Source organism: Pyrus communis, chromosome 3, assembly GCF_963583255.1.
Source record: "Pyrus communis chromosome 3, drPyrComm1.1, whole genome shotgun sequence".
NCBI classification, from domain to species: domain Eukaryota; kingdom Viridiplantae; phylum Streptophyta; class Magnoliopsida; order Rosales; family Rosaceae; genus Pyrus; species Pyrus communis.
In genome coordinates this window covers 24,574,657-24,598,209 of record NC_084805.1, presented here as the reverse complement: position 1 = coordinate 24,598,209, position 23,553 = coordinate 24,574,657, and the positions used below count along the sequence as shown (strand labels likewise).

The following is a 23,553-nucleotide window of genomic DNA, read 5'->3' as shown; positions in this document are numbered from 1 at the left end:
TTCTTTTGAATACCAAAGATATCGTAGTCCTACATCTGAAAAGATGGGCCTGATTTTTCGATGATTTAGTCTTATCTCAAGGAAACGGATCATTTTCCTTGAGATCTGGAAAATCTCATGATCGTAAACATTTATCGTACATCATGGGATCCCCATGATCCCTAAGAAAAGGATCCAACGGGGATCAATTTCCTTATCTCCATGCTATTATTTGCATTCTGCATGAAAAGTAGAAAACTTGGTCAAGAAATTAAACAAGTTGGAATTTCATACGCTTCTGTTAAGTTCAAAGTCGGGTGCTCTAGCTTCAGTATAAATAATACACGAAGTTTGTTATTTTGTCACACTGCCAGATTTAAATCAAGAATGCTACAACACCACAAATTACCAACAATGAAGTTCCCAAACTCTCCAGTACTACTTGCCATTCTCTTATTCCTTTCACTCTCAGTTTCATGGGCAAATTCAGATCCGGGTCCTATTGATGGCTTTCTCCGATGTCTTACAACACAAACTCAGTCTAGCCACCCAATCGATGAATGCATTTACACCCCTCAAAACACCTCTTTTCAATCTGTTTTGCATGCGCGTATTAATAACCTCAGATACGCTACAACCACAACTTCAAAACCTTTGGCCATAATAGCAGCCAAGAATGAGTCCCATGTCCAAGCAACGGTGGTTTGTGCAAAACAGCATGGATTGCAACTTAAAATCCGAAGTGGTGGACATGACTTTGAGGGTCTTTCATACGTGTCCGATGTCCCCTTTGTCATTCTTGACATGTTCAATCTGAGTTCCATTAATGTTAATGTTGCGGATGAGAGCGCCTGGGTCCAGTCTGGAGCTCTTCTTGGACAAATTTATTATGAAATTGCTAGGAACACCAAGGTTCATGGTTTTCCTGCTGGAATTTGTCCAACGGTTGGTGCTGGTGGCCATTTTAGTGGCGGCGGGTATGGAGCGTTGATGAGAAAATATGGGCTTAGCATCGATAACATCGTCGATGCTAAGCTTGTTGACGTGAACGGTAGAATTCTTGATAGGAAGTCAATGGGAGAAGACCTTTTCTGGGCCATCAGAGGAGGTGGTGGAGCTAGCTTTGGAGTCATTCTTTCCTGGAAGCTCAAGCTGGTTCCAGTTCCAGCCAAAGTGACTGTGTTCAGTGTGCCAAGGACAATCGAAGAAGGTGCTACGGACCTCTTTTACAAGTGGCAAATTGTAGCACCCAAGATGCCCAAAGACCTCTTCCTCAGAGCAATGCCACAAGTCAAGAATACAACTGAAGGCAAGAAAACTGTGGAAATATCATTCATAGCTCATTATTTGGGCGGAACTGACAAGCTTGTTGCGTTGGTGAATGAGAGGTTCCCAGAACTAGGTTTACAACAAAAAGACTGCATTGAAATGAGTTGGGTGGAGTCCACTGTATACTGGTCTTTGTACCCACTTGGAAGTCCCACAAGTGTTCTGCTTAACACGACAATTCCATCGATCTTCTTCAAAGGTAAGTCTGACTATGTGAAGGAACCACTTCCAAAAGAAGTTATAGAATCAATATGGAAGCATATGATTGAGATAGAGGATATTTTTTTGGAAATAAACCCTTACGGTGGAAGAATGAGTGAGATTTCTGAGTCAGCAACTCCATACCCTCACAGAGCTGGAAACCTATTTCATGTTATGTATTATACGTGGTGGGCTGAAGAGGGGATTGAAACCACAAACAGATTGGTTGCGTTAACAAGAAAACTGGCAGAAATGATGACTCCATTTGTCTCCAAGAATCCCAGAGAGGCCTTCCAAAACTACAGGGATCTTGACATTGGTGCCAACCAAGATAATCAGACTAACTTTGAAATTGCTAGACTTTATGGAAGCAAGTATTTCAAAGGTAACTTTGATAGATTGGTGCGTGTGAAAACGACGGTTGATCCTCATAATTTTTTCAGACATAAACAAAGTATCCCACCTGTGTAGATAGATATAAACATGCATAGTATTAGTATGTAGAATAAATCCCACCTTTTAATGGGAGTGGTTGAAAATAAATGTTAAGGGTTTTATTTTTTTATATCAATAAAGGTAAGGTTTACATATATTATTTGGGGTTGGGGTGTGCTATCCACACACCCTATTTTACTTCTCACACATCCCTTGATAATTTATGTTCGTTGATCTTCTTCAATTCATCTGATCCGATAGTCGAAAATTAAAAAGGTGTGTGAGAAGTAAAATGAGGTGTGTGGATATAACATCCCTATTATTTTATGAGATGTGTGTCATACATAATGGTATATCACTTCTCATCAGCTGTCATATACAATATATATTTCTTTTAAGTGAGTAAATAATTATACAATTTGTTTGTTTGGATGATTTTTGGTTATAGTTTTTGGATCGGTTTCTTAGGGGTAGAATGGCAAAGAATTAAGAGGATATTGGAGTGTGGTTTTCAACTTCAAGGTTGTGCAGAAAAAATGCAGCAGCCATACTTCATTAAGTAGAGAAAATGTGTAAGGGTGTGGTACATTTCCATCACCCATACTTGTGTAAAAGAGTTGGTGATTAGATAATATTTAAACACTAAAATTACCTTACTACTCCAGATTAAATCCTAACCCTTCCCTTCATTGGGATTTAAGTGATTTAATCTGGAGTGTACATTTGTCACTCACACATTTAAACAACAAAAAACTAGCCGTTGGAGGCCAACCCTTCATTTTCTTCTTCTTCCTTCTTTAATGCAGACATCACCTTTTGCTCAAGAGCTCCTTGCTGCCTTCGACCCCTCAACTCCAGGAGTTGGTTAGCTTCCAACACTCCCTTTTAAACTGCTTCTAGGAGTCATTCCGAGCAAACCCCTCAGGTAATTGAATCTCTCATTTGGTAGTGCTTTTGTGAATATGTCTGCGATCTGATCTTCTGTGCTGCAATAGATTAGTTTGATTGTATTGTCCTGCAATGCTTCTCTGATGAAATGATATCTTCTCTTGATGTGCTTTGTTCTTTGATGGAAAACTGGGTTTTTGGTCATGGCAATTGCAGAGGTGTTGTCACACAAGAGTGGTGTGGCATCAACCTGTAATTCGCCAATATCTTTGAGTATAAACCCTTAGCCAAATAGCTTAAGCCGTTGCTTCTGATGCACTCATGTACTCCGCCTTGGCTGTGGATAGTGCAACACTTTGTTGTTTCACAGAGGCCCACGAAAACACCCCTGAACCAAAGATGAAAGCGTAGCTCGATGTGCTTCTGCTATCATCTTCACTGCCACCCCAGTCACTGTCACAAAATCCAATTAGGATAGTTGACTTCCCCATTTCATACTTGATCTCATAATCTAGTGTTCCTTGCACATATCTCAGCACTCTCTTAGCTGTGCCCATATGTATCTTGCTAGGATTCTGCATAAACCTAGAAAGTAGGCTTGCTGAGAACATTAGATTTGGCCTTGTTGCAATTAAGTACAATAGACTGCTAACAATGCTCTTGTAGAGACTAGCATCTGCAGATTCACTTCCATCATTCTTCTTAAGTTTCTCATTTGCAATTAGAGGTGTAGAGACCGGTTTGCAACCTTTCAAACCAAACTTTTCAAGCAAGGTTTTAGCATACTTCCTTTGATGAATGAAAATGTTGTTTGCCTTTTGAATTACCCCAATGCCAAGAAAATGATGCAAGAGGCCAAGGTCAGTCATTTCATACCTCTTCATTATTTCTTCTTTAAACTCTTCAATCATTGCAACATCATTTCTAGTGTAGACAACATCATCCACATAGATTGAGACAATGAGACAATGAGTGTCTTGTTGTTGCTTTCTGTCTTGGTGTAGAGTGTAGCTTCACTAGGACTTTTCTGAAATCCCTTTTTAGTGAAATAGGAATCAATATCTCTGTACCAAGCTCTTGGAGCTTGCTTTAGGCCATAGAGAGCCTTCCTTAACTTGTACACTTTTTCATGAAACTCTTGACTTGTGAACCCTTGAGGTTGATCCACGAACACCTCCTCCTTTAGCACTCCATTTAGAAATGCAGATTTGACATCCAATTGATGTAACTTCCAACCCTTCTTGGCTGCTAAGGCTATCAAAGTCCTTATGGTGTCTAACCTTGCTACTGGAGCAAAGGTTTCATTGAAGTCTACACCCTATTTCTGTGAGTAACCTTTGGCCACCAACCTGGCCTTGTTCTTTTGCACAGAACCATTTAAGTTGAGTTTCATTTTGTACACCCATTTCACTCCAATCACAGGCTTGTCACTTGGTCGATTTACAAGTTCCCAAGTGTCATTCTTCTCTATCATTTCAAGCTCTTCCTTCATTTCTTTCTTCCAAGCTTTGTCTTTCTCAGCTTCTTTATATGTTTCTGGTTCTACTACACAGTAATTACATGTAGCATAAATCTCATCCACGTTTCTCAATCTCACTGGAGTTGAACTTGGAGTTGTTCTCCGTGATTGACTTGATTGTGGACTCATACTAGCTTGCTGTGGAGTCCCTTGTATGTCACCATTATCTATGACTTCTTCTTGAACTGATGTCTCCATAAGCTCCCTTGTTTGCCTTTTGTTGAAGTCAAGTTGTAGAGAGACACTGTCATTTTCTTCTATCTTTGTTTCCCGTTTCACTTTGAGTCTTCATCAAAGATAACATTCCTTGATAGGATTATCTTTTGAGTTAACACATTATAAACTCTGTACCCTTTCTCAATGGTACCATAGCCTACAAAAAAACCCTTGTTACTTGATTTCTCCAACTTATGCCTTAGTTGGTGAGGGATGAGAGTGTAACACACTGAGCCAAACACTCTCAGGTGTTTCACATAGGGCTTCCTTCCATTGAACACTTCGAATGGTGTCTTCTTGTCCAGTGCTTTAGTATGGCACCTATTCAATAGGTACACTGAGGTGTTCACAGCTTCACCCCAGAGTATATAAGACATGTTCTTCTCATGCATTATAGACTTAGCCATTTCGACTATAGTCATATTCTTCATTTCTGCAATCCTATTTTGTTGTGGTGAATATGCCACAGTGAGTTGCTTCTCCAACCCCACATCTTCACAGAATATATTGAACTCATGTGAGGTGTACTCACCTCCCTTATCACTTCTCAGTCTTTTGATTTGGTATCCACTTTGTAATTTCACCATTGCCTTGAACTTCTTGAATATTGTGAATACCTCAGACTTGAACTTCATGAAATACACCCAACACATCCGTGAGTAGTCATCAATGAAGGTTAGGAAATACCTGTTTCCACTGATTGTTGTTGTTTGCATTGGTCCACACACATCTGTGTGAATCAATTCGAGTGGCTTTGTTGCCCTCCAAGCCTTGCCAACTTCAAATGGATCCCTGTGATGCTTCCCAAATGCACATCCTTCACAGATTTCATTGCAGTGATCCATCTTAGGTATCCCTTGTACCATTTCATACTTTTGTAGATTTTCTAGGCTTGTCATGTTTAAATGACCAAACCTCTTGTACCATAGTTTCATAGAACCTGTCACACTTGTTTTCCTTACCGCTTCGTCTAAATACTTCAACACAAGTGGAAAGCTTCTGTTTTTCACTTCCACTTTGGTCACCAAATTTGATAGGGATCTGTCATTATAGATCTCAACCATAGTTCCCCCAAAGAGTAGGAAATACCTATGCTCCATCATTTGACCCACACTAAGTAGGTTTTCATCCAATCCTGGCACTAGCATCACCTTCCTGATGCATCTTCTTCCTTTCTTGGTGTTGATAACCAGAGTTCCTCTTCTAGTGGCCTTGACAATGTTTCCATTTCCCATTTTCACTTTTCCAGTGAAGTTTGTGTCAATGTCAATGAGTAATGACTTATGTATAGTCATTTGGTTGCTGCAGCCATTGTCAACGTACCACACTTCATTGTTTTTCTCCACTTTTGCACTAAAATCACAGAACACATTTGCTTTTTCCTCCACTTGATTTGCGCAGTTTACTTGCTGCACATTCTTTGATCTACAGTCATAATGTACCCAAACCTGTTGCATTTGTGGCACCTAGGCTTGTCTTTGAACCAACACTCTCCAAGATGAAATTTATCACAATGTTTGCATTGTTGTTTGGTTCTTGGACCTGCATTAATGTTGATGCCTTGGTTAGGTCTAGAGTTGTGATACCCTTTTCCTTCACATTTCTTGTTTTTCCCCTTCCACTGTGGTTTCTGATTGCTTGCACTGGCTTGATTACCAGATCCAATATTGAGTGATTGAAAGGCTTTCTCAGGTGCAAAATCAGCATGCCTCTCGAGTCTTTGGTCAAAGGCTCTTAAGGATGCCATCACATCTTGCACACTGAGAGTTTCAGTGTCTTTAGTTTCTTCAGTAACACTCACTATCGAATCATATGGTTTAGTCAAACTAATCAATAGTTTCTGGACAATTTTTTCATTAGGCAGTTCCTCACCATATGTTTTCATCTTGTTTACAACATCAAACAGCCTAGTGAAGTAGTCTTTTAACAACTCATTTTCCTTCATTCTTGTATACTCGAAATCTCTTCTAAGGGACTGAAGTTTTACCTTTCTGACTTTAGTGTCTCCTCTGTACTCTTCTTGTAAAACTTCCCAAGCTCCCTTAGCAGTCTCTTCATTTGCTATCCTCGGGAAAATGGTGTCTGAGACAGCACCTTGAATGATTCCAAGTGCTTTAGCATCCTCTATCCGATTCTGCTTCAGTGTTTTGAGTTGTGTTTCTGTGAGATCTTCCTCTAAAGCATCGATCTCCATCTCAGGTAGTTCATACCTGTGTTGAACCATATCCCATAGATCATAGGATTTGAAAATGGTTGTCATTCTTATTCTTCAAAAATCATAATTCTCCCCATCAAAGACTGGAGCTTTTAGCTCATTGCTATTGCTGGATCCCTTCATTTTTAGAATTGTTTGTTGGTTGTTGTTGTTGAGGACACTTCGTTGGTGCTCCCAAAAGTCTTAACTTGCACAGATTACGCCCAGAAAGTTTTCAGATCAGAAACTGAGCTCTAAGGCCATGATACAATTTGTTTGTTTGGATGATTTTTTGTTATAGTTTTTTGATCGGTTTCTTAGGGGTAGAATGGCAGAGAATTAAGAGGATATTGGAGTGTGGTTTTCAACTTCAAGGTTGTGCAAAAAAAATGCAGCAGCCATACTTCATTAAGTAGAGAAAATGTGTAAGGGTATGGTACATTTTCATCACCCATACTTATGTAAAAGAGTTGGTGATTAGACAATATTTAAACACTAAAATTACCTTACTACTCCAGATTAAATCCTAGCCCTTCATTGGGATTTAAGTGATCTAATCTGGAGTGTACATTTGTCACTCACACATTTAAACAACAAAAAACTAGCCGTTGGAGGCCAACCCTTCATTTTCTTCTCCTTCCTTTTTCGATGCAGACAACACCTTTTGCTCAGGAGCTCCTTGCTGCCTTCAGCCCCTCAACTCCAGGAGCTGGTTAGCTTCCAACAAATAATGAAGTCGTGTTCCCATATACAAAACACTTCTTTTGGTACATTCAATACAATCCAATTCTAAACACCTAAAGCATAACATAAAGATGTATATAAAGATGAAGTAACCATGACTATTGTCTTCATCGTACACAAGAAGTGGACTATTGTACGTAACCAGAGCTCCTTGTGGCATAATTGATCTTGTCGATTTTCAGTACACTGATCATAACGAATAAGATCGCATGGGTTGAGTCAGGTGCAACTCTTTGGGAGTTATTGTATGACAAAATTGAACAGAAAACTAAGTTATATGACTTTCCGACGGGGTTTTGTTTCAATGTTGTGTGGGAGGACAATATTAGTGGATTGGTACCTTATTTGGGAGATATGGTGTAGCAACTGACAATGTGATTGATATTTCAAACGAATTGTAGATACGCAAAAGGCCTTTTTGGATTTGTTGACCCTAAAAACAAGGATAAATTATATAAAATTACCTCAACTATTAAGTCAGTCACAGTTTCATACTCCGTCTTTAAAAAATTTCAATGTCATACCTCATCTACGAATTTGTTACAATTTCATACCTTTTGTCAGTTTGTTGGTCAATTCATCTGTTAAATGCTGACATGGCTTGAGGCGGGACCCACTCTCTATTAAAAAATTAATTAAATATTAAAAACTAAAAAATAAAATTATTTAATAATTTTGTTTTAAATGGGGACCTACCCCTTATCCCCCTTACCCTTTCTTCTCACTCCTGTCTTCCCCAAACCCAGATCTCACCCTTATCTGCGCCTGCCCCTCCCGTCTTCCCTAAACCCAGATCCCATAATACCTCCTCTAACTTCAACCAGTCGTTCACCTTCGACCCCATCTCCAACCTCTGGTTCCGCCTCCCTTCCCCCACCTTCCCCCCAATTCTCCTCCTTCTTCGGCGCTAACGGCTTCTTCCTCATCACCGCCCATTTTTTCACCTTTTCCCCTATTCTCAAGCGCCACTAGCTTTCCACCTTCCCTCTCCAATTTTCCCGCATCAACCCCCTCGTCGACGTTGATTCTTCGCCTCCTCCTCCTCCATCCCTAGCTTCATCGTCCTCGGCGGCGTCCGATTCCTAGCTCTTCTGCCCTCCCCTCCCCGCCGATTTTCGCTCCGGAAACTCGTCCCAGTCGCTCTCCTCCGTCCTATCGAGACCCGGATGTGCTGGAGTAGGTGAGTTGTGGGTTGGGGGAAGCGATGGTGGGGTTGAATTTGAAGGATAAGGAAGAGAGGGCGACGGTGATGTAGTTAAGGGACTATTTGGGTGGGTTGTAGGCATGGAGATGGAGGAAGAGAGGGTGGCAGTGGGGTGGTGAAGGAAGCTTGGGGGGGACACGGGAAGAGCTGGAGAAAAAGAAGGGGTGATGGGTGGGTCCCCATTTAAAAAAATTATTAAATAATTTTATTTTTTAGTTTTTAATATTTAATTAATTTTTTAATAGAGAGTGGGTCCCGCCTCAAGTCATGTCAACATTTAACAGAGGAATTGACAAACAAACTGACGGAAGGTATGAAATTGTAAAAAATTCGTAGATGAGGTATGACATTGAAATTTTTTAAAGACGGGGTATAAAACTGTGATTGGCCTAATAATTGAGGTAGTTTTATGTAATTTACCCTAAAAAATATCAAGCTTACGTAGCGCGCAGACCGAATAGCTAATGAAGTGGTGGTGTTGAACATACTGCTAACTTCTATAACTTTGCGATAGCGGCCGAGAAAGGAACTCGTCTCAGCCTTTGGGTTTTAGAGCCTGAAGGCAAGACTGCTAGTTACTTCAAAATTCAAAAGAAGTTCGGTTTTTTATGTGTCAAACACTAAATAACACCCACTCGTCAAAAGACTAACGAAGTGACCTCTTTCAACAAGGACCCAAAGACTCCTTACTGATAGAGACTTGGATAAACAGTTAGTAGTGTTGTCCAATACAAACTGCTGTAAAATGTGATTGACGAAGTTAGGGCTTTTCCCAAATATGAGAGGATTTCGCGTAAAGCGAGAAATTACGCACAAATTTGCATGTTGTGTTGAGTTGAAGGTCTATTTCACGTTACAAGTGTCTTGTATTTACAGGATTCAAGGTTCACAGCAACGAAGTGTACCATCCTAATTGCCCAATAACTCTTCATATGCTGCTAAGCTCCTTCCTCAGCCAAAATTTTTCACGGCTAAATCGGACTATGTGAAGGACCAATTCCAAAAGAAGGTATACAATCTATATGGAAGAATATGATTGACGTAGAAAATATATGTGGATGCAATGGAACCCCTACGGTGGAAGAATGAATGAAATCTCTGAGCCAACAACTCCATACCCTCACAGAGCTGGAAACCTATGTTTGATTCAATAGTAGACGTCTTGGATTCAAGAAGGGATTGAGACCAACAGCAAGTACCTTCACTTTTCAATAATTTTTTTTCGAATGATGACTCTATTGCCTCCAAGAACCCAAGAGAGGCCTTCCAATGCTATGAGGATCTCGACATTTGGGCCACAATGAATAATCAGACCAACCTACAAATTGCAATGCTTTACGGAAGCAAATTTTTTAAAGGTAATTTTGATAGATTGGTACATGTGAAAACCATGGTTGATCCTCAGAATTTTTCAAGCATGAACAAAGTATATCCCGCCTAGAGAGAGAGAATAATAGGTTTAGCAATGAAGTTAGGGCATCTCCAATGGAAAAATGCAAATTTGAGTGCAAAAACAATACTTACATCTCATTTTACATTTTCAACAAATGAAAATGAAAGTTCTACTCCAGTGGGAGGGATGTAAGTTTGAGATCCTATTTAATTTTCTTCTCTTTGATTGGTGGAACCCCTAACCAAAAGATGTAAAATAAAATGTAAATTTAAACTTTTATTTACATCTTCCGGAGAAGATGTATAATTTACATTTGATCTTTAGAGAATTTTCCGCTAAGATATGATGTAAAAGGTCCATTTCAAGGTATTTTGCATCTCATAGTGAAGATGCCCTTATGTGTGATGAAGATAAGAATGATGGAGATAACAATTAAGCAAGTTTTCAATTGTGGATACATAGTCAAGCAAACAAGATCAAGCAAAATCATACTTTGTGATTACAAAGTCAAGAGTCTATTGTATAGGCACTCATTGTTGAATAGTCGAGCTTTTATTACATGTAGTTGGATGTAGTTGGGAGCTGCTGCCTTTATTGCCGTAAGACTCCAGCACTTTTATATAAGGAGTTTCTTGTACCATTTCTAATAGAAACAGATAAACAGATTATTTCTCCAAAACAGAGCTTAATTATAAGTTTTCAAATACCATTCTCTTCATGGTATCAAGAGCCATTTGTCTAACTCCAAACCTCTAACTGAATTTGTTTCCCCTTCTTCTGCCTTAACCCAGTGAGTTCGTGACTGTAATTTTTTTTTTCCTCTTCTGCCGTACCATCTACTCGACTTTTCTTCAGCTTCCATGGCTGCTTCTTCTCTTCTTACCAGCTCCCTTCCTAATATTTCCTATTTGGTTTCAATCAAACTTGATCGAACCAATTACATGTTGTGGCTTGCCCAATTTAATCCCTTACTTAAAAGTAATGATCTTGTTGGCTATGTTGATGGTACAAAAACATGTCCAACAAAGTTTCTTGAGGATGCTACTACTCTCAATCTTGAGTACGTGACTTGGCAATGACAAGACCAACAATTGTTGAGTTGGATTAACTCAACTTTGACACTAAATGTGCTTTCCATCGTCTCAACTTGTGACACATCCCGAGCTGTTTGGGAAAAGCACTAGATTACCTTTTGCTTTGTCTCCATCTGTTTCCGTTTGTCCTCTTCAATTGATCCATTGTGACGTTTGGACTTCACCAATTGCCTCTGTTAAGGGTTCCAAGTATTTTATAATATTTCTTGATGACTATTCTCATTATACTTGGATATTTCCTATGAGATTTAAACATGAAGCTTTTTCTTATTTTCAAAAATTTAAATTGCTTGTTGAAAATCTTCTATCTATTCATACTATCTATAAGATAAAATCTTTACAAACTGATGGCGGAGGTGAATTTATGAGTAAGGAATTTCAACAATTTTTAACTGATAATGGCATTGAGCACCGGTTAACATGCCCTCATACTCCTGAACAAAATGGTGCTGCTGAATGGAAACAACGACATATTGTTGACATGGGTCTTACTTTACTTGCTATCGCTAAAATACCTTCTTCTTTTTGGGTGGATGCTTTCAACACCTCAGTTTATTTAATTAACCGTCTTCCAGCACGCCAATTGAATTATGTTTCGCCTTATGAAAAATTGTTTAGTCTCAAGCCTTCTTATTTATGTTTTCGTGTTTTCGGTTGCGCTTGCTTTCCCTATTGACGACCTTATAATAAAAATAAATTGGAATTTCGTTCAAAACAATGTGTTTTCATTGGTTACTCACTTAATCATCAGGGTTATCACTGTTATGATATGTCAAATGGACGAGCTTATTTGTCACGCCATGTGGTCTTTGATGAGGAAACTTTTCCATTCGACAACCCTGCACAATCCTTCTCAGTCCCGCCGTCAGAAGCTTATTCTCCCGTGGTTATCACTCCTTCTCCCTTACCACTTCTTCCTCAGGTACCTTCATCATCTCATATTTCTATTTCTCATAATCTGACATCCTCTTCTAGTGCAGCACCACTCTTCCTCTTGCAACCTTCCACAAGTTCACCATTGCCTGCACATCCACATTCCTTGCCACCTCATTCTCAACCTGCTCATGATAGCTCTCATACTTTGATTTCCATTAATGAGGCACTTCCACCTTCTTTAGCTTCTACTCCCCATCTCATGCTTACTCATTCTAAATCTGGCATTGGAAAACCAAACCCCAAATATGCTATATTGACATCATTACAGGCTCTTGATTCTGAACAAACCTCGTTTCGAGAGGCAAATCAATTATCTCATTGGCGTGATACAATGACATTGGAATTTAAGGCCTTGAAAGATGCTGATACATGGGAGTTGGTACCTTCCTTATTTGCTACTCATGTTCTTCCTTGCAAGTGGGTCTATCGCATAAAGCGAAAATCTGATGGTACAGTGGAGCGATATAAAGCTCATCTTGTCACCAATGGATTTCATGAAAAGATGGGTGTTGATTACACCGAGACGTTTAGTCCGATGGTTAAGCATGTTACCATTTGTCTGGTTCTTGCCCTTGCAGTTTCTTATAATTGGCTTATACGGCAACTTGATGTACATAATGCATTTTTGCACAGGAATCTCTCTAAAGAAGTTTTCATGAAACAACCATGTGGTTTTGAAGATCCCGAGTATCCTCATCATGTTTGTCATTTGCGCAAGTCCTTATATGGCTTGAAACAAGTCCCAAGAGCCTGGTTTCTTCGCTTTTTTGAATATCTTATTGACTTGGGCTTTGTGGCATCACAAGCAGATCATTCTCTCTTCATTTTTAATAACCATGGAGTGTATTTGATTCTTCTAATCTATGTTGACGACATCCTTATCACAGGAAATCAATGTTCTTATGTTGATTCACTTATCCATGCACTTGGTCAGAGTTTTTCTATGAAAGATTTGGGACCCCTCCATTTTTTTCTTGAGTCTTGAAGCAACACGTGGAGATGATGGGTTACATCTAAAGCAGACAAAATATATTGTTGATTTGTTGAAGCATGTAGATATGTTGGACCAAGCCTTGTGCTACTCCAGTTCAATCTACCTCCCCACTTCACTCTCTTGATGGTGTTCCCTTGCATAATCCTACCAGCTACCAAAGTGTGGTCGACGCTCTGCAGTACGTAACCATCACCAGACTTGACATCATGTAGGCAATGAATCAGGTATATCAGCATATGCACCAGCCCACCTCAGTTCACTGGATTGCAGTCAAGCAAATCCTTCGTTACTTAAAAGGCACAAATGAGGAAAGGCTTTAGTTTCATCTCGGTTGATTTGGTTGGCTTTTCAGACTCAGACTATGTCGGGGATCCAGACACTAGACGCTCCACTGGTGGTTTCTGCAGGTGTTTTGGTCCAAATTTAATTTCTTGGAGTTCCAAAAAACAACACACAGTTGCTCTTTCAAGTACCGAATCAGAATATCGGCAGTTGGCCATCACGGCAACTGAACTTGTTTGGCTCTAACAACTGCTGCAGGAGCTTTGCATTAGTATTTCGACTCCTTTGATTTGGTGTGATAACACAAGCTCCATTGCACTGGTGTCTAATCCCATGTTCCATGCTAGAACAAAAAATGTTGTTGTAGATTATCATTTTGTGCGTGAGCTTGTAGTGGCAAGGTCATTGAATGTCCGTTATGTGTCTACTAAATTTCAGATTGCAGATATCTTCACCAAGGACTTGTCTGCTGATCATTTTCATTTCTTAAAGTCCAAGCTCGTTCGTCTTCCGCTCATGCGCTTGCGGGGGGATGATGAAGATAAGAATGATGGAGATAACAATTAAGCAAGTTTTCAATTGTGGATACAAAGTCAAGCAAACAAGATCAAGCAAAATCATACTTTGTGATTACAAAGTCAAGGGTCTATTGTATAGGCACTCATTGTTGTATAGCCTAGCTTTTATTACACCATTTCAAATAGAAACAAATAAACAGATAATTTCTCCAAAACAGAGCTTAATTATAAGTTTTCAAATACCATTCTCTTCAATGTGTGGGATTGAGACCACCAACAAGCCTCTTTTAGATATCAATCAACTAATAAAGGGAATCTACATTGACGATTTGTTTTTTTTTTTTTTTTTTTTTTTTGAGGCGATTGATGATATTCTTAATTTAATTTTATATTTGTTAGAAATACATGTCACAGTCACACAATCACATCGAGTTTAGGTTAGTTACTTAGCAGAAATAACTCGTAGGATATTGAAAGTGTGCAATTACAAACCATCTCTCCAACCGGACACACACGAACCAAGTATTAAATTCTGTGTATTTCTCACTCTCAGGTCGGAAGTTTGGCTACTACTCGTAGGATCTTGATTTTTTTTTTTTCTTTTTTTTGACAAGGGATTAATTCATTATCACAGCAACATAATTCCATAGAAAGAGGCACAGTTTACAATTAGGACAACAACATAGAATTGGACCTCCAAAGCAAAGCAAAAAAAAAACCCAAACAAAGTTCTAGGCACAAAACAAGAGAAACCAGAAACTGAAACAAGTTCTGTCAAGTTGCTGCCTCCGCTGCTGTTAGAATGCCACCTACCAACCATCTCAAACCATCGCCCCCAACAGACACCTGAGATCAGGCCAAACAAAGTCTCCGAGCTGGATGAAGAGAAGACTCCAACATCCGTCAAAAAGCACCCGAGATCACCCCCACAAATCAATAGAAACCAGTGGGAAGAACCAGTCTGTAAGTAGCAGTAACAGTGGTATTGCCAACTAGGCAAAGAGATGGAAGGAGGTGGTGTGAACACCCGAGCTGAAACTTTACACATCTTCCGAGGGAAAAGCGATAAATTGCATTGAAGATTTGTGGGAGAAGATCCAGATGGTCGATGAAGGATTGAGTCTATGAGGAAGGGTAGGGAATGGATTGTTGGAAAGCATGGAGGTGGAGCTAGGATATTGCCAACAAGGCAAAGAGATGGAAGGAAGGACTGCCACCGACCCTAGCCAGAGCTAAGATCAGAGACAGCAAAGGAAAAGCTTGACCGAAGGACACTCACACATGAGTGAGAAAAACTCTCAGGGAGAGAAAAGGGCTTAGGTTCGATTTTTTTCCTTGCACGTTTTGCTTTAAGGAGGGGAAATTTTGACACACAACACACAAGATAGTTGTGTCGAATGGTGTGTATAATCCCTCACCCAATGACCTTTTAACATAGTGGTCAAACTATGGACTAACTTTGTGACCAAGTTGCACATTCTCATCTATCTCCATAATATTGTAGAGTATATTCTCTAATATGATAGTATTTTGCGACTAAGCCGGCAACTATGCTGGAGGTTTCGCTCGGTAAAATAACTCATGCGACAAATTCTACGATGGTTGAAATTCTAGTTGCTCGGGATGGTGTTTGCTGGGCTCTACAACGGAATTGGCAGCTAGTAATCTTGGAGAGTGATGCACTACAGGCAGTCCAGGCCATTGGTAGTCTGAAGGGGAGTCCTTGCCTTTAGATTTGTTGGTTGATGATATTAAAGTAAGTTTGAGAGGCTTCAAATCCTCAAGAGTTTGTCATGTTCGTAAATTCACATGTAATGGCACACCGTATGACCAAGTTGGCTTTGATTTCCAATTTTATTTATAGCCTTGTTGATTTGAGAAACCTCCAATTTTGATCTAGGATGTCCTCTTAAAAGATTGTGTGCTTTCTTAACACCTTGAATAAAACCACTATCCTTTCTCTTAAAGAAAATAAATTATATTTTATTAAGATAAATCCAAAGATTAATTATTAGGAGAACAACGACCCAAGATTGAGTGCATCCACCCATAATCAAATAGTTAATTAATAAATGAAAGATTTGTAAGATTGAGTGCATCACCCATAATCAAATATTTAATTAATAAATCAAATATTGTAACAATATTCATGTAATTCTCTTCTAAATAAATCATACGCCATGTATTTAGTTGAGGTTTTAAGGGATTTTAATGAATTTATGAATCCATGATTTTTGATAAAGTTTAATGAATTTGTAGAGATTCCGTGTAAAACTTTGATTAAATTCCGTCAAAATCTCAGGAGGAGAGATGAGATTTGTGAGTGTTTAAAATACGCTAGGAAATAGGGTGCATTTTTGCTTACCATGATAAATTATGGTGTATGTTCCATACATCTCATCATCTGACACGTGTCATTTCAACTAATTATGGTTAATTTTTTTCAAAATTAGAAAAGGACATTTATTATTAAAGTTAACCATAGATAGTTGAAAGAACACGTATCAGATGTTGAAGTGTATGATGAGCATACATCATAATTAAGGTGGTGAGCAAAAATACTTCCTAGGAAATATCTCCAATTCCCTAAAATTCATCAACTCTTTTGAAAAATTATAAAATAAATTCTTAATTGAATACACCTGAAATGTTATAAACTCTTTTGAAATTCTAATTGAATATACTCAGATTTCTAAGGATTTTAAAAACTTTCTTAAAATAGTTTTAAAAATCGGGTGTATTCAATTAGGATTTTAATAAACTATCTTAAATCCTCATTGAATACACATTGAATTTTAGAGAATCACTTAAAATCTTGATTGAATACTCATAGATTTATTAAAAAAGAAATAAAATCTCTCAGAATCTCAATTGATCAATTCATTTTTCTTAATTTGAAGTGCACCGTCAAACTCAAAAAATGCTATCTATATCAAATTTTCATTACATTTATACCATATCTCTAATAGATATCAGATGCATGTGTTAGTGAGCTCTTCTTGTATTAGAGAGTTTGGTACCGTATGAAAAATGTGTTTAACTTTTCGGGTCACTAAATGGGAATTTTCAAATATTTAAAACTTATTCCTTGTAAGAAAATACTGATAGAAACAAATTATACCCTATGATTAGCTTCCAATATGCAGTCATTGTGTCTCTCTTTGCAGAGGTGGGATACTTTGTTCATTCTTGAAAAAGTTTTGAGGATCAACCATAGTTTTCACTCGAACCAATCTATCAAAATTACCTTTGAAATACTTGCTTCCATAAACTCTAGCAGTTCCAAATTTAGTTTTGTTGTGTAGATTTGCGCCAATGTCGAGATCCCTGTAGTTTTGGAAGGCCTCTCTTGGACTCTTGGAGACATACGGAGTCATTCCTTGATACAATTTTCCTAAGAACTTAAGGTGTATTTTGGAAGTCACAGAGCTTTCTTCCACCCAATACGTCACGTACTGAATCTTAAACAGGTTTCCAGCTCTGTGAGGAAATGGAGTCTCTGACTCGGGAATTTTCGCCATTCTTCCACCGTACGGGTTCCATTGCATCAACACTTTGTCCATCTTAATCATCGCCTTCCATATGGATTCTATTCCCTCTTTTGGAATTGGTTCTTTGACATAGTCAGACTTACTTTTGAAGAAATTGGGTGGACCTTGTGGCCTACTACGTAAAACACTTATGGGAGTTCCGAATGGATGGTCAGCCCAAAACACAGTAGATTCTACCCAACTCATTTCGAAACAATCTTGCCGCTGCAAACCAAGTTCAGAAAAACTCTCATTTATCAATGAGACAAGCTTGTCCCTTTGTCCAAGAAAGAGACCAAAGAACGATACTTCCACGGTCTTCTTGCCCTCGGTATTATTCTTGAGACGCGTAATTGCTCTGATGAAGATGTCTTCAGGTAGCTTAGGTACTACGTATTGCCATCGATAAATAACATTTATAGCATCTTGTTCTGGAGTCCTTTTAACATTGAACACAGTGACTTTGTCTGGAACTGGAAGTAGCTTGATCTTCCATGACAAAATGACACCAAAGCTTGCTCCACCTCCTTTAATGGCCCAAAAAAGATCTTCTCCCATAGACTTTCTATCAAGAATCCTCCCCTTCACATCAACTAGTTGAGCATCTTCTATGTTATCGATGGTAAGGCCATATTTTCTCATCATTGGCCCGTACCCACCGCCACTAAAGTGACCGCCAATACCAACTGTTGGACACACCCCTGCTGGAAACCCATGAACGTTGCTTTTGTTTGCAATTTCATAATAAAGTTCACCTAAAGTTGCCCCAGCCTGAACCCAGGCGCTCTCATCCACCACATTAATATCAATCGCTCGAAGATTAAACATGTCAAGAATGACAAAGGGAACATCAGATACGTACGATAGACCCTCGTAGTCATGTCCCCCACTTCGTATCCTAATTTGCAGCCCGTGTTCTTTTGCGCAAATCACGGTTGCTTGGACATGGGATTTGTGCTTGGCGGCTACGATAGCCAAAGGTTTCGCAGTCGTAAGGGTCGAATATCGGCTGTTCCGAATGTATCCCAATAAAACAGATTGAAATGAGGTATTTTTATGGGTGTAAATGGTTTCAAAGATTGGGTAAGTGAAGTTTTGATGTTGTTTCGGAAGGCATTGGAGGAAGTTGGTGAGAAGTGGATCTGAAGTTGTGCATGATACTAAGAGCAAAAGGACTGAGAGAACGAATGCAACAGACATTGGTACCGTCATTTTACAACTAGTTTCTGGCTCTGCTGCTTCTTCCAATTCTTGCCCGCATTTATAATGAATTTAGCTGTAAAATACAGAAACGAAAAAAAAAGGTCAAATGTTTAAGCATCTTCTTATCTTCTTTGGCAAGTAGTTATTTATTGCCCTAATTAAGTACACGCCCTACTTTCATAAAGTTGAACGGTTTCATGATTGGAAATAAATCTCATAATGTTGTAAATAATTTTTTATTATGTGATTGTTTACTTTCTGGGTCAATATATAACATGTAATATATGATTAATTAAGACATATTTTGCTATATAAATTCTAAGTCTACAAATAAACACTCTAATGAGAAGGAAAATATTTGGATTTTCTTCTCCCGATCACTATTTCATTTCTATCTATTCTTTTTTTCTGTATTTTTTGAATAAAGAGAGAAGAAAATAACGTGCATAGTGCAAGATCAACCTTACATTACATGCTCATAGCCTCATACATATATTCTGACAAATCATAATTTTCCCCTTCCATCTCAAGCAGTTTTCCTACTGTTCTTTTATGATTTAATATCGTCCTTATTTTTTTTAGAGAATTGTTATTAACACTTCAAAATTTTCATTTAGCACTCCAAAAATTTTATAATTAGAAAGAAAAATATACATATAGGAGTGTAAAATAAGATTTTTAGAATGCTAATAATAATTCTTATATGATAATTTAGTATTGCTTGCAGATTAGTGGCATGCGCAGAAGGATTTGAAGGTAGCTAAAGGCCAATACTTGTTTGTGCGACTTGCACCATATAATATCAATCCCTGATCGGGTGTTGTAATCATCATATTCAAAGTACTGCAGCATACTAATTAACAAAGAGAAAGAGGGCGAAAAAAAAACAAAAAAAAAAAAAAAAAAACAGAATCAAGATCATGAGGTAGTCTCTTACCGATGCGTTTGTTTTATACAAAATCCATTATTCCAGAAACTCCCGTCTGCTACTCCATTATAATAGCTATGAAACAAAGAAAAAGACGAGAATATCAATGCTTTTCGAGGTTGCACCATGAATTGCATATCTATTCTTGCACCATGAGGAAGATCAAGTATATAAGGTCGTTTGATCTTCACATACGTTTTTCTATTAGTTATAGATGTTTTTTTTTTTTTTTCCATACGTCCGTTCATTGTAATATTATTAATTATATGTTCATGCTAGTATTAAAAGCATGATTTCAATTTACTTAATTGTATTATAACTAACCACACCAAAACCTACTTTTAATAGCATTTTTTTTCTTCTTATAAATGCTATTAAATAGTCCTTTTTCTCATTTAATAGCATACAAAATCTTTTTCATAGTATTTATAGTATAAATGCGATTATAAAATGGGAAATTTTATTTGAATCCATCAAACCTTTTTCTACACCCAACTTAAATTCTAACTGTGAATTGTCTATTTTATCCTAATGTATAATTACCATCAAGTACAAGATGAAATTAAAATTTATCAATAAACTCATACTCAATAATCAAGTTCTACCATCAAACAATATTTATCCTACATTCATTTTGACTAAATTCCTAAGAGCTACCATAAAACCCTATGATCACCTACAAATCAAATCCGGTTGCTTTTCGTTTCGTCTCTAGCTTCATGTTAACTCGATCAATAAGAGCAATAATTACAAGCAATATCACCACAAGAAACAAAAGCGTCAGAAAGCTTTCAAGACATTGAAATGTTTTCCATGTCATTACGAGTGCATGTTTAAAGTGTGAGTTCTCTTCTCGTTATTTGTTCAGTTCTGATTCCAGTTCAACTATGTATGCCTTACCTGCAAAAGCAGCATATTTCGCTCAAATGAAAATTGTTGCCGTGATCCTTCAAGAAAACACAATGAGAAGTTCTACTGAAATTTACTTTCACTAAGGTGTCCACATAATTTTACATGATTCAAATTCCAAAAGTACTAGTTCAACTGCTTGCCTAGCAGCTACTGAACTATTTAATCTTGAATTACAAATTCATCACTCAGTTCCACGAGTCAGATTCAGGCTAGCTACTTGGACTACTCTATTAAGAGCTCGGTGAAGATCATTTCCTAACAACCTTGCACTCCAAACCGACGTCGCAAAAGTTTAAAAAACAAATTGATGTTGTTGATCAATTCATCTATAACAATTGGTTGCCATAACAAATTCTTAATTCTTCATTCACTCATTTGGGATTTTATTTTCTAAATGGGTGTAAAGATGAATTTTATATATTGAATTGAGTTTGTGAAAGTAGTTTAGATAATAAATTTGGGTTTAAAGAAAGATTGATTCTTTAATAAAAAATAATATGGGTGTAAATAGTAAGTTGGGTGTAGAAAAAGGTTGTATGGGTTCAAATAAAATTTCCCTTATAAAATAAATGGAAAGCAATTTGATCTTCCACGAAAGAATGACTCCAAAGCTTGCTTCATCATCTCCTCTAAGGCCATCTCTAACCGAAGGGTCCAAAGGGTCAGAGGGCCAAAAATAGCCCAAAAACCGTCTCCAACCGAGGGCTAGGCCAAATGGCTCATGGCCCCCACACGACAACATTAAACAACATTAAATAACATTAAGTAACATGAAACAACATTAAACAATATTAAACAACATTAAATAACATTAAACAACATAAAAATTATATAACATAAAAAAATAAAAAAAATAAAAACATTTAACAACATGAAACTTAAACAACATTTTTAAAAACATTTAACATAAAACTTAAACGCCTACTTCATACTTCTTTTGGCCCAAAGATGTGCAACAAGATCATGTTGTAGGTACTTATTTGTAGCACGGGAACTGACACACCCAGACCTAAATCGAGGCGTGAGCCTGGGCCAGGATGTGACAAGAATCATCCTATAGCGCCTTATGTACTCATTTAAAAAAAATATTAAAAAATTCTCATTTTTGCAGTTTTTAATTTAAAATAATAAATTATATTTGGCCCTATGACCCTTTGGCCCTCGGTTGAAGATGGTTTTTTGTCACAGGGCTATGTTTGGCTCATGGCCCTTTGGCCCCCGATTGGAGATGGTAAAAAATATAGTCATGCACTGTTCATCAAAATATTAATTTTTTTGAGAGTCAGAGGGCTGGCCCTCCTTCGGTTGGAGATAGCCTAATGGCCCAAAACAAATCTTCTCCAACTGAATTGCAGTCAAGGATTTCACCATTCACATTATTAACTAGTCTACCATCTTCAACATTATCCCCTGTAAGCCCATATTTTCTCAACAAAGGACCATTTCCACAACCACCCCAAGTGACCACCAATACCAACACTCGAACTATTAAGGGTACAAGTGTAATACAGTTAGAAATACAATTAGTGATACAGTTAATAAGGTTGTTGGTATTTAGTTAAAGTAGTTAGGATTTCTTTTATAAAAACAGTGTGTGTAATCTTCATTTTCATTTGGTTAATTAATAAGAATCCTATTTCTCTCTCTAAACACTCTCTCTCTCTCTAGTATCTCTGTGTTTATCCTTCTGTTAATCCTTTCTCCTTGATTTTCCCTTCAATTCCCAAACATTGCAATGTAGTTAACACGGACAAGATCCAGCTGCAACCCCATGAACCCTACTTTTCTTTCCAACTTCATAATAAAGTTCACCAACAGTAGCCCCTGACTGAACCCAAACTCTCCCTTCCGTCACATTAACATCAATGGATCGGAGATTAAGCATGTCAAGAATGACAAAGGGGACATCCGATACGTATGATAGGCCCTCATAATCATGGCCATCACTTCGGATTCTAATCTCCAACCCATGTTGTTTTGCACAAATTACGGTTGCTTGCACATGGCGTTCGTGCTTGGCTGCTACAATAGCCAAGGGTTTTGGAGTTGCAATCGTTGTGTATCTGCGGTTTTTAGCGAGTGCCAGCAAAACTTGTTGAAATGACGTAGTTTGTGGGGTGTAAATGGCTTCCATGATAGGGTGGGTGGTGGACTGAAGCTTTTCTGCAAGTTATTGGAGGAAGTCACTGAGAATTTGTTGAGATTGTTCGGAAGCGGAAAGGGGGTGTATTTGAGATGCACGGAAAGGAGTGAGACAACGTACCGTGCTACTACAGAGCAAAAGGAATGAGGGAATGAAGGGTATATTGTTGCACAGCTTTGTTCCTTCATTGTTTTGCAATTTTTTGTACTGCAATTTTGTCTTCTTGAGTTCTTGAAAGCATAATGTTTCTTTTATTTTTCCTTTTGATGTGAAAGCGTAATGTTTCTGAGCAATTAATTACAAAGTATGTTGCAAACAATAATAATACTGTTGTCACTTGGTACTACGGTCTACCGGTTTTTCTCTTCATAAGTGAGTGGTCTTAGGTTAAATTATCGCCAAAAACAAATTCGAACTACATTATTACAAGACTATTGTGAGGCTAAATGCACTCACTTCATTTTAATATAGATAATATTGTAAATAATATCGTTTCTTTAAAAATAACAAATATTGTTCCTGTTTAAAACTGTTTTCTTTTTTATTCAAACCCATTGACTGAGACAAAAAAAAAAGTAAAAAAATAAAATAAAAACTGAGACGTTGTTGCTCTGGCCATAAAAAGGGCAGTGGGTCTGCTGTCCCCAGTTTCATATCTTCTTTGTGTCTCTGGTTTGGTTTTTTGATACGCGTTGAAGCTGAGTCTTATATATATTTCTTGTATGATCCTATTTTAGTCTACAGATTCTTTTTCTGGTCAGATTAGTCACTGATTAGACCTTCATGATGTGCAATTTGGTTAAGTTTATCTGTTTTATTATTTTAAATCGGATTTGATAATTTACTACAAAGTGAATCCGAAGAAGATCATTTTCCCCCATTGAACTACAAATTGGCCGACTCCACCTTAA

At 37.8% G+C, this 23,553-nt stretch overlaps 3 protein-coding genes across 3 annotated transcripts; 1 reads left to right on the top strand and 2 right to left on the bottom strand.

Moving 5' to 3' along the window:
* The first annotated feature begins 384 nt into the window (after positions 1–384).
* LOC137727333 (berberine bridge enzyme-like 17) lies at positions 385–2,055 on the top strand. The gene has a single exon (XM_068466200.1). The coding sequence runs from the start codon at positions 394–396 to the stop codon at positions 1,978–1,980; it is 1,587 nt and encodes a 528-aa protein (XP_068322301.1). The 5' UTR covers positions 385–393; the 3' UTR covers positions 1,981–2,055.
* A 15,017-nt stretch (positions 2,056–17,072) lies between these two features.
* LOC137728488 (berberine bridge enzyme-like 7) lies at positions 17,073–18,668 on the bottom strand. Its single transcript, XM_068467264.1, has one exon. It carries the CDS (start codon positions 18,666–18,668, stop codon positions 17,073–17,075), a length of 1,596 nt encoding a protein of 531 aa, XP_068323365.1.
* Positions 18,669–21,781: 3,113 nt separating this feature from the next.
* LOC137728487 (tetrahydroberberine oxidase-like) lies at positions 21,782–22,633 on the bottom strand. Its single transcript, XM_068467263.1, has 2 exons — positions 22,252–22,633; positions 21,782–21,984 (listed from the first exon to the last, which is right to left on the bottom strand). The coding sequence occupies exons 1-2, from the start codon at positions 22,631–22,633 to the stop codon at positions 21,782–21,784; spliced, it is 585 nt and encodes a 194-aa protein (XP_068323364.1).
* Positions 22,634–23,553: the final 920 nt, after the last annotated feature.